At 37.4% G+C, this 12,475-nt stretch overlaps 1 protein-coding gene across 1 annotated transcript in view; it reads right to left on the bottom strand.

Annotated features, from left to right (window-relative positions):
- The window catches only part of LOC109078815 (rho-related BTB domain-containing protein 1-like), a 31,311-nt gene extending 21,523 nt beyond the window's left edge, over positions 1-9,788 (bottom strand). The window contains exon 1 of the mRNA XM_042757328.1: positions 9,355-9,788. Coding sequence (XP_042613262.1) covers positions 9,355-9,383 — 29 coding nt within the window. The 5' untranslated portion in view covers positions 9,384-9,788. The remainder of the gene's footprint in view (positions 1-9,354) is intronic.
- Positions 9,789-12,475: the final 2,687 nt, after the last annotated feature.

Below are 12,475 nucleotides of genomic sequence, written 5' to 3'. Positions count from 1 at the left end.
GCAGTTTAAGTGCTGCTAATCATCATTGTATTGATGAAAAAGATAACTAAACACACTTTTCTAATAAATTTCCATTTATACTGTATTTACCTTATAATGAATCAAAAATAAAAATAACAAGAGTTACAAAACAATAATAAAGCATTCAATTCGGTCTATTCACTGTGGCGACTCAAATCAACATCCACAATAATGAATGGCGTCACCAATACTGACTACTCATTCACCAAATGTTCAAAGTTTAAACAAAAATCTGGGTCAGGTGCTATTTCTGTCTGAGGAAGGAACAACAAAGACAGCCAACACAGTTCTACACTTGTCTATAGAGCCTTTTAAAGTGTGTGAGTTTCAAAGTCGAAGTGCACAAGTGCATCTAGCACATTTTTTTTTTTGAAAGTCTTAGAAGAATCCACCTAAATCTAACTGAGATCAAAGCCCAGTGGCAAACGTTGAATTGTCTGAGAGCAGCCAGACAGCATTAATATGCATACTTTGTCCAGGATACTGAAACAAACATCGTTAATACAAACACTCACATAAACCTTGACTTAAGCCTCCTAGGTATCAAGACGGCAGCTCTCTGCAGAGAAAAGAAGAAGAAAACGACTCTGCTGAGGGATGCAGTTGAAACAAACCATTAGGAGACCAGTGTGCCAACACATATGACTGTAACTTAATATCCATGACAACTAGCAAGTTCTCTTTTAGGTTCAAACAAAAGCAAGCAATGTGAAATTGCTTTTTTTCCCTAAAACAATGACAGATTTTTGTCTTGTAATGAATGGAGACATTTGTTCAATAAGCTGAACTGCCTTGCTTCAGAAAGCCGCATAAATTTGAGCATGCGCATGTAGCTGTAAAAAACAATTAATTAATATTAATACACCACTATGTTAAAAGAGGCCCTATGAAATTAAATAAAAATTATTTTGGGAAACGTTACTCTTGGTCAACTAAGAGCAGTGCATTCTTTTGATACAGCTAAAGTGATGCAGCTATCTACATTACAAGCCACCCTGAGCTCCGCTGTCCAAGTCAGCTAACGTTCCATAAAAAGAGCTCATGAAAGATTCATACAGCCACTGTTTACTGTTCCACTGACAAAGACGTCACAGTTCTGGCCTCCAATGACATGCTGGGATCTAAAAATGATTCTCATTCATTCAGTTCATTCTGAGTAGCAAGGTGCCAATTCTGACCATGATTAGCAAACTCAAAAACGGCCCATAATAGGTCAAGAGACCTTTAATCTAGCGCAGCAGTGCTCAGTTAATTCCTCATGAGGGGAATGTTACAGTCAGCTTTGAGATTTTGGATCAGTGAAGAAGGTTTCAGAGATATGTTGTCAGTGGGGGTGCTCTAAAGGAAGCTTCTTTCACAGGTTACACAACAACGGCGGCACAACGGGCTGATGAAGCTGAGCTGTAAATGTTACATCTTTGTGTTATCTAACAACAATCCTTATAACTGTTCTGTGAGAGTCACCAACATGTATAAAGGATGTTATAAAGTTGAAGATTATTAGGACTGCATATTAAAAATGCTATATATATATATATATATATATATATATATATATATATATATATATATATATATATATATATATATATATATATATTATACACACACACACACACACACACACACACACACACACACACACATAACCCAATTTTTTGGAGAATGTTTTCTCACCGTGCAAAATGTAGGGTGGTGGGTACACAGGTGAGGGTAATGTTGCAAAAGACTTCTATTTTAATAAATTATGTTATTTTGAACTTTCTTTTCATCAAAGAATCCTGAAAAAAAAAATGTATCACGAAATCTATAATTTCCACAAAAATATTAAGCAGCACAACATGGATAACAATAAGAAATGTTTCTTGAGCGCTAAATCAGCATATTAGAACACTTTCTGAAGGATCCCGTGACACTGAAGACTGGAGTAATGGCTCCAGAAAATTTAGTTTTGTATCACAGGTATATACAACTATATTTGAAAATATATTTAAAGTTATTCTAATTTGTAAAAGCATTTTGCAATATTTCTGTTTTACTGTATTTGCTGCTTGAGAAACATTTTTGAAGTCAACACAGCCTTAGTGAGCAAAAGAGACTTTCATAAACATTTAACAAAAATCTTACTGATCCCAAACTTTTAAACAGTATTGTAATATAATAGATGTCAAGATATTCATATTCTTTCATTAATTCATTCAGAAAAAAAAAGAGTTTGATACACAAAAGAAACAAATTCTTACAGGATTGAATTAAAATGGGGATGATTAAATGATAACAGAATTTACATTTTTAGATGAACTTTTTAAAAACACCTGTTGAGAATGTCCATAAACTGACTATACATTTTGCTTTTGTGACACACACAAACAAATGTGTATAATAAAAGCAGTGATACCAGAGACATGTTGTCTCATGAAGCTTTTAGCAGAGTCAGTTGAGTGAGTCAGTGTTTTGTCATGGGGAATGAGACGAGCAGTGTGCCACACTAACGCTTGTTTTAGTGACAGGCAGTGATAGAAACAGTGGGAGGTGAGGTCTGAGAATAAGCAAGAAAAAAAGAAAGAAAGAAAGAGAGAGAGAGATGAGACGCGTGGCAGACGCCCACTCCATTCACAAACACTGTACGGCCCACACAACAGCTCGTCTGCTTGTATTCAGTCCTGCCAGCCTCAGTCTGTGTGTATCTGGATATGTAGGCAGGTATACAGAGAGAAGACTATCACAGCAAGTGGACCAACTACACCCCACAAGCAAATATGGCAATGAACAATAAACTGCTTTGATAGGCTATAATAACTTTGTATAGCGCATTCAAGCTGTCTTTCTCCGCATATTTTCTTGTGGCAACAACTAAAATTGAAGTATGGACTCAAGTTAAATATTTTAAGGATCTCCACACTAGATAAATCTCAACCAAGACTATTCTTCAGTAAGTTTGACCGTCCTTTCCCTCTCTGTACATCTGTCTTTCTAAACAGCCATGTAATGGAGACTTGTGTGTGTGTGTGTTACATAACAGCTCCAGTGGCAAAGGCTGCTCTCTCTGCCGTAACATAACCAGAATCCACAACTAAACCTTGCTCTTAAAGAGAGCACCTGCAAAGCTCTACCCTTAAAAAAAAAACATCCAAATATACAAACTAAATCAACCCTAACCCATAAATACACACACTGGGTGTTAACCCCATGCCTGTCATAGTAACCTAATTTCTGCAGTTTCTGCTAATGCTTCATGCCAGGTTTTTGCCCTGAGCGTGTCTGCATGAATGTTTATAAAGACAAATTTATAAGCATCAAAAGAGAGGACGTGTAAAGTAAAGACAGGCTCTGCCATGAGTGTAGACGACTTATGTAACGTGGTGTTCTCCTGCCTGCCAGTAAACAGGTTAAAGTAGAGCAGCGTTTTGCTGTGTACCAGATTTGACACAGTGTTTCAAAAATACCCAACCACTCCAAAATACTGTCCTCTAGCAAACACTGAGCTTACCAATGCACCACTGCAGTGTAGCACTTTGGAGTGTCTTGAACTGCAAACAGTCAGTGTCTCTTAATGGATCGAACACATTTTATAGCCAGCAATCAAAGTCGTTCAGAGTCCTCCAGATCAGAGAATGAGTTAGATTTTTCTCCTTAATGCCATCAGTCACTGGGGAGTAACAGGGGAATTAACCACTGAAACACTGGGTGATCTATTGTGTCAGCATGTCCGATAGCAGTTTCAGTGAAACACATTAAAGGGCTGCTATTATGCTTTTTCCCTTTTTTTTACTTTAGTTAGTCTGTATTGTTGCTGTTTGAGCATAAAAAAGATCTGCAAATTTACAAAGCTCAAAGTCCAATTCAGAAATCACTTTTCAAAAACTACAACGAACGACTCGTTTGGAGTACAACCCATATTTTCCGGGATTTGTGATATCACAAAGATCAACGATTGGGAGGAGACCTGGTTGAGCTGCACTAGAGAAGGCAATGAGTGTTATCACTATGTCTGAGACACGCTAGTGTTCCCAAGACAGACGAGCTTAGCGCGGTTACAATCATCCGGGTTTAAATCGCGCTCAAATTGATTTGATTTTGACGCAATATTTACACTGAAGCTTGCAGGCAGCTATGATAACGGGCGTCACATTTCCTGACCAGGCGCCGAGTGCTGTCTATCACAACACACATTGGTCAAGCTGACCAATCACAACACAGACTGGCACAGGTAACCAATCATAGCACATTTCGTATTTCAGAAGACGGGCCTTCATTTGATGCAGGAACTATTCCAGCCGTTCATGTCAGACTGGGGAGAGAGGTGAAAAATATATGTTTTTCAAACAACCTAGTATGAGAGCCTGTTCTAGTACACCCCCAAAACAAAATCAAGACCTTGCAAAAGAGCATAATAGGACCCCTTTAAGGGCGTTTTCACATGCAGTGGTCACAAAAGGTCTGGATGCTTAAGTCACATTTAATGTACAAATGTCTTTTCATTTTATAACAAAATTACAAATTATTTTAAAGAAATATTGCACATATACATTTTTTTACAGCAAAACATTAGACAAAAACAAGTTTGTTGTTAGGTTTCAAATTATAAAGTAGGGCTGCACGATATATCCTTGCAGCATTGATATCGCAGTGTGCGCATCTGTGACTGTCACATCGCAGAGTGTTTGATGTTGAGTATATTAATCGTTAATCTGGATGGACCAGGCACCAGGGTTGGAAATACAGGTGATTCTTGGATTAATTGCAAAGTTAAACCACCATACAATCAAGGTTCATCATTTTCACGTGTTTTAGGTCCTGTCGGTTTAAATATTCAAGTGATTTTAAACCATTTGAGCACGAGAAGACGCAAAATAGAGCTCAGTTATGAACATGGGCTGTTTTCTGTGCTCACACACAGAACCACGCAGATGCACATGAACACCGAATTCTGTTCACTTCATCTATCTGTGCCTGAAATGACACTTACATGCAAAATTATGTTAAAATGCATGTATCTGCAAGTAAGCAAAGTTGCTTATGGCTTTGGTGAAGATAAACAATTGAGAAAGAAAACGGATGTGTAACAGTACATTGGTTCACAGCAGTTTATGTTCCTGTTGCTTTCTGTGTCATGAATGTTAATCAAACAACAAAACAGGGAAAAATCACTTTTGTAGCTTTAACACAGATTTATTAGATTTAATTTACACAGTGAAGACTATGTAGTGTAATTTTGAATTTGATTGTATCTTTGTTCTATTATATTTATCTATGCTTGTAATTTGTTTGTTATTTTCTATGAAGATTTACTCACCTACAAATAACCCCTATCATAGATTTTATTTTTTTCATATAGAGCTATTCAGGTCATCTGGTAATTTTTTTTAATGTTGCAATATATATTGAAAAACAAAAATATTGCAATGTGAATTTTTTCCAATATCATGCAGCCCTATAATAAAGTGCAACTGAAAAACTTTGTTACTATGACATGTCACCCATTCAAGTCAGAAACATGACATAAGTAGCCTTAAAAAAAATTTAAGATTTATATTATGAACACTAAACCCAAAAGCTAACTTAATTCAAAATGATGAAAATTATTCATTTCTATATATGTGGTATCAAAACTAAATGTTTGTGTTATATAAAGCAAACTGTGAAAATCTTACTTTTACACTTGTCATCTGTCAGCTGTTGTGTACATCACAACCTTTAAATTGATTTATAACAGCAACTTGCATAATCTTTCATTATAATTCACTACAGGCTTGCTTTTTGCTCACTCATCCCTATATTCACAGTAGATTCTAGATATTATTTATATTACAGATCAGTGTTTCTGCTATGTGTCAAATCAAAATGCCACTTTTGCACAGAAATTGAAGAGAAGTTAATGCACTCACCAGTTGGTTACAAGTAATTGAAAAATGGCTCTGGAAAAAAATGCATCTTTTTTTTTTTTGCACATTCCATTTGGTTTGATATTTATTAATCTAATATTTTGTTATATAGGTGCAACCTAAATATCCATAAGTGTCCAAAAATGTTCCCTTGACTGAAGTGATCGATGCGCAACTGCAGCCTTCTCACACTTGTTCTGTTTATGCTATATGAGTTCATGTCAGCAAGAACAACAATTTACTACAATTACACAGTGAGATGTGCTCAAGTCAAGATGATTAATAATAAAGTGTCCCACAAATTAAATCTTAAGAAAGAGTTTAACTATTTAGCACAGTGGCCCACATGGACTACAGCGTCATGAGTCCTATGGACCTAAGCTGTCATGTGCACTATAAATACAACCGTACCTTTACCCTTGAGAGCAAACTCGGCTATGAGAGACTCATTAAAGTCAGCCACGGAAAAAAGCAAAGGCTTCAGCTCTCAATGGACCAGCTGAAGTGAATTTATTCAAACAGTGCTGATAGTGGTGGCTTATCTGAGATCACTTTTGCCATGGACGATTGCATAGCATTTCAATTTGTCTTATGATTGTCAAAACATGTCACTCTGATCAAATATTGTCAGATAAGGTGAGCATACAAAAAAGCTTGCTACAAGTTGTAATATAAGATGTGAGTCACAACAAAAGAGAAAGCACACCACAATTGTGTTATCAAGTACTGAACAGCATGACAGAGCAGGATGTTCACTGCAGTACGTAATGAGTGTGTAGCAGCAGTTGATTGCTGAGAAGTAATGTTTGAACAAAATAACAGTCACATCATAAAATAATGATTGCTGAATCAACAAAAGACTAAAACACTTCACTTTGTCCCTGGATTATAATGGACAAAGAGTCAGTAAGATCTCACAATAGCATTAACGGGAGAATGTGGATCATGCCTACAAAGAAACAAATAAATAAATAAATGCATTATGGTGAAATTTCAGAGAATTCAAACGCTCGAGATATTTCCTGCAATTAGATCAGGTTTAAAGGCATTGTGTAAAATACCTTCCATTGACAAACCCCTATTCATACTTCTAAGAAGCCCTAATTCAGCACCCATTCAGAATGTGCTTCATTGAGAAACATAAACTAGTAGTGAATTCTCTCAGTAAGAGGATTTCTCGCTTTAAGATGAAACAGACTGCCAGTGAATGAAATGCGAGTTAGTATAAAACAGAGAGAGAAAGATGCAAGATAAGGTGAGCCAAGCCCATGCTCGAGTGTGCAGTGGGAAATGAATACATAGGCAAATAAAACACAGTACTATGAAGATTGAGAAGATGCATAGCAACGAACTGGCCAAACTGAAGAGGTGGCGAGTTTCAGCAGCCGCGACATGATACAAAGATACACTTCCTAAGGCAAGCCATTTTATCATTTATTCCTTAAGACTAACCAGTATCTATTGTTATGTTATTAGTACTTACTCCACTAGTGATTAGAATGTTTTTCAGTTTTATTAGAAACTATTCATTATATACTAGTTCTTATTCATTATATATTAATAATCATCCCAACAGTGGCAAGTATATATTCTATGTTACTTTGCATGTTATGTTTGTAAATTAATCATATCCACTTTATTTTTAACGTAAAGTGGGTGCTGCCATTTTTAATGGGCAAGCTCTAGGGCTGTGCAATTAATCGCATGCGATTGTCATGCGCATCTCGTCAGTAAAGCCGGTTCTGTGATTAGTAGTTAATCTCCATCATGCGCATTCAGATGGAGCGACATTTACTACACAGAGAAGTAGATCACTGACAAGCTATGCAATAACCGGCTTCACTGACAAGACGCGCATGACAATCGCATTCGATTAATTGCACAGGCCTAGCAATCGCTTACAGTTACTTTAGCTGTACAAAACAGTCTGTTATGCAGCTGGTATTTGTAATCATACTATTTTATATATTATAGTAATCCTAAGGACACTGGTTTGTAGCACAAATTGTTTTACTAATTTAGTTTTACTACACTGTTATTCTACTAATTATTTATCTGTAGTGAGTAAAGAGTCGGAAGTCTCACAGTTATAGGGAAAAGCTTGTAAATGCATTACCTGTTCCAGCTTTGATAATGCTCATTAGGTGCAAGTATGTATTACAGTAGTTCAGTCTAACTATACTAACTGAAGAATAGTAAAGCTGGGCTCAGATTACAGGAGTTTTAAAATGTTTAATTTTAAAATCCTAACCGATTATGAAATCTGGTTGCAGCACAAACATAAGGAGAATCTTAGCAGATTTTCATCTTGTTAAAATGATACCAATCCAACCAACATCTTCCCAACAATCTCCAAGAATGTTCAAAACTGGGGCGATTTCACCCCAGCACTTCTCTGTCTTTACGGTTGTGGTACCTTTTTGACACATTATACAGACAGTCGCATTATTGCAAAACTTCCACAAGCATTTTCCTCCATCTCCACTATCCAACGGACCCTACAGAAGCTTGTTTTGCAGCCGTGCATTGGCTATTGTGAAAGTACTGAGGTAATCATAGCCGTGATCATCCCGATTTAAAATCGGGGCGGCCTCGATTTGTGTGCGAGCAGATCAGGAGGTGCAAGATTTGATCTGTAAAAACCTTACATTACCAGATAGTCCAAATGTTGGAACCGTCCAAGGTCCTCGACAAGATTTTTTCTCCGATTTTTAAGGTTGGGAAAATCAGGAATAAATCAGCCTAAAACTCCTGTAGTGTGAGCCCGACTTCAGCCTGAATTAACTGGACTCAAGGATGTATTCTAATTGTTACTAGTAACACTCAAAGTCTTATATGACGTGTTTTTACTTAACTACATCAATTCTGTGATTCTATCAATTCTAAAACAGCAATTGTGATTATTAAAATGCAAAATGTTAATTACAAAAAAATCAAGATAGATATTACTGTGTAATAAAAAACTAACTAGTAAGAACTGAGATAGTGACTGGTAGAAAAGGCTTCCGTGGAAATGCATGAGTGGTGACTAACTAAGCAGACACTAATCAGTACTAGTACTTTACATTTATGCATTTAGCAGACACGATTTACAGTGCATTCAGGCTAACATTTATTATCTAACATGTATTCCCTGGGAATCGAACCCACAACCTTTTGCCCTGCTAACGCAATGCTCTACGACTAAGCCACAGGGACACATTACTAGCAGATGAATGAATGAGTACTAGTATCTTATTAAATATTTGAGTGAATTCATGTTAGAACGGCTTGCCATGTTTCCAACATCAGGCGTCTAGGATGGGCGGTGGTTAGTGTGTGACTGTGTATTTTTACTAGACGTTTATGATGCAGTGTTAGTTTAAAAATGCAATGGTAATTGGGAATCAGCAGATAAATGCTGCACGGTTTCCGCGTGGTGAAACAAAGTGAAATTTCTCCACCCTACCTTCCGACGCTTCCAGAATTGACCCACATGCCAGTCCGCGCGTGGTTCCCTCCTGGCTCCCGTTAAACCGGGTGCAGGAGATCAAATAAAACCGTTAAATGACTGAGACGTCTCTTGGAAACTCGCGACTGTTTTGTGTTCAACTCGCTGGCGTGTCACGACTGACACAAAGGCAACATCTTCACACTCGCCCTCTCTGTTGAGCTGAAAGAGATCCCCTGAAACAAGTTTGCAGAATGCAGTAAAGAACCTCAACAATACGTGTGCTACATCTATCCCTCGCACTTTCTCCTGAAATTACTGACATTTATAGGTAAGCTCTCATTTTGGGGCGTTCATTTGTGTGTTATTGTTTCTACAGCTGATTTCGCCAATGACACGCCCCTACTCGTGCGTCACGTAAACTGAACTCACCCCGAATCCACGTAACTGTGACCGGCAGCCAATCAAATCCATCGCAGCAAATGGCCCCGCCTCGTCTGGAACGCTTGCCTCGGCACGTTAACCCACAGTCTACCAGTCATTCGTTTAGACGCAAACACGCCCTGACAGACGCAGCGGTTACCAAACATTTTCTACGGCAGAACGCACTAGTTGTGTTTGAAAAACTAGTTTCATACATCGAATCACTGGTCCAGATATTCATGACGTTATTTTATTATGATAGCACGCGTAACTTCAGGTTTCAGTCACATATTGCACATTTGCGCGTCACTGTGTAGCCTACGACAGACCGGAACGCTGCACTGTTTCATTGTACACTTTTTTTTTTCGTAATTCATAGTTTTCACGTGACGTTAACACCCTTCCAGGAACGCCCACATAGAGGGCAAAACAAGGCTTTCATCCGCTGACCGCCAATTATTTTTAGGAGGTTTGCAATAAATAGTAGGCCTAATGTAGTAAGACAGTGATATTATAGTCCAAATTCAGTATACACCTCGTTGGTGATGCATACTTTTGCACAGGCAAGCAGATGAACCCAGAATATAAACACAATGCGCAAAGTTTCACATTAAATGTTTTCCCATAACCGTTAATAAAGAGAACACTTCACCATTTTGCTCATTGCGTTCATATAGCTCTTCCGCTTGCCTGTATAAAGTACGCATCATTAAAAGGTGTATAATGTATTTGATCTTTTAATATACTGCTCTAAAGACAGTTAAGTGTTTCACATTAAACATTAAACGTTTAATTGAAATATTGCGGAGGGTGTTTTATATGCATTGCAAATGGCCAAAACTTGCATTTTGTTCACATATCTGTGTTTTATCTACATTGTAAAACAAAAATGCTATCTATTCGCAATTAAAGGTGGCATTTCCACATAAGGGTGACAGCAAAACTATGAACTGATAACAATGTAAAACAAAAATGCTATCTATTCGCAACAAAACCACACATAACCACAAAAGCTTCACAATAAATGTGTCAAATAAAAATGATGTGCAGGATCTTTCACCAAACGGATTCTTTTTTTTTTTAACAAAGATCCAAAAGGACACTAAGCATAAACTACTACATAGTGAGTGTGTGTGTGTGTGTACAGTGTGTGTGTGTGCACCCATTGGGGGGCTTACATTTATTTAAAATAATGTTATAGCCTATTAAAACGATTAAAAGTTATAGGCCTAATGTTAAAATCTGCTAAAAATATAAGTGCAAGATATTATGTGTAACATTTCTTACACTGAAGAAAAAACATAAGTTTAGCTTACTATACATGCATCTTTGAGCTCACCCCGTGATTTTATTTTCTGCATCCAGCGTTCAGCTTTGGCAAACAATATTAAGACGTTTTAATGCCATTTAAAACATTTAATGGCTCTCAGCATTTGCTAGAGGATCTAAAACATTTGTATTGTCAGATTCTTTGGGTTTGTTTGATTACTCTTTGGATATATTTACCCATATAATATTTAACATCATGTTAACCAGTTTATGTTAATAAAAAAAAGTTACACATAACAAGCTTAGCTTATTATTATTATTTTTTATTCTTATTATTATGTCAGCAGAAGTACAATTATTGTAGCGGGAGTCTTGAAAAACAAATGTATTATTATTTTATGGCATATAGTGGCAGGGGAACTCTAGATATATTTGTCGCTGTAATTTGCTAGAATAGACACAGCAAGTAATGAATACTGACCTCTAGTGATTTCTACTGGTATAAATCACAACACAGACCTTTAGAAAGTGCAGGGAAAGAGAGAAAAGATCATCCAACAGCATGGTATTCCCGTTTTTATAGTATTCAAATTTGGACTATATTCACTGAAACAATGAGCACTTAAAAAAACTCTCTTTTTCAAACATCCAGACTGTGAACGGGGTCTGACCATGATGTCATTGCACAAAGCCTGGCAGCGATGTCAGTCACAGACATACAGAGCCTGTTCCCACACTTCAGTCAATGCAGCCCTTTCTGCCATCCATCTCAGACCCAGCTGGACTCTAGCAGGCATGCCAGTGCCAGTGCAGCAGTGGGCCCTGAGAAAGTGATGCCCCTGTGGCCCCTCTGGAGCCCCCGGAATGGGAGTGAGAGATGGAAAGTTGAGTGAGGCGTGCAACTCAGAGCTATGAACATGTGGGCATTGTGGGATTTGTCTATGAAAGGGTTTAAATGGAATAATGTATTATAAGTTAAGGTTAGTGAAAGTGTTTGAGTCTGTAATTTACAGTCAGTGTCTCCTGCCGAGTTGAGCTATGTTTGTAATTGAGGATTGTGGTTGTGACCGCAGGTCATGAGCGTACACACATTTGGCCATACAGACACTTTAAAATATGTTTTTATTTGACCCTTTCCATTCTCTTTTAAACAAACTTACATATACTCTCACTTTGCATCCACTGTGTGTTTAAGGTGACTGGCCCTTACAAACTGTGTTTACATGCTCCCGCTGTATGTTCAGCTATCATAACAGGATGCGTAACACTTTCTACTGCAAACATATTCAGCTTCAGACTAGGCAAAGTAGGTCAAACCTGTTATACAATGGGGAATCTTTTTAAGGAGCATAAATGCAATGAAGTTGATCCGCAAAATGGCATGAACAGGAAGTTGTAGGACAGTACTACATCAGTACAGTGATACCAGTGGACAAACTGTTATTGT

This window comes from Cyprinus carpio, chromosome A5 (assembly GCF_018340385.1).
Source record: "Cyprinus carpio isolate SPL01 chromosome A5, ASM1834038v1, whole genome shotgun sequence".
Classification (NCBI taxonomy): Eukaryota; Metazoa; Chordata; class Actinopteri; order Cypriniformes; family Cyprinidae; genus Cyprinus; species Cyprinus carpio.
The sequence above is the reverse complement of the archived record's forward strand: the minus strand, read 5'-3'. Positions and strand labels throughout refer to the sequence as shown.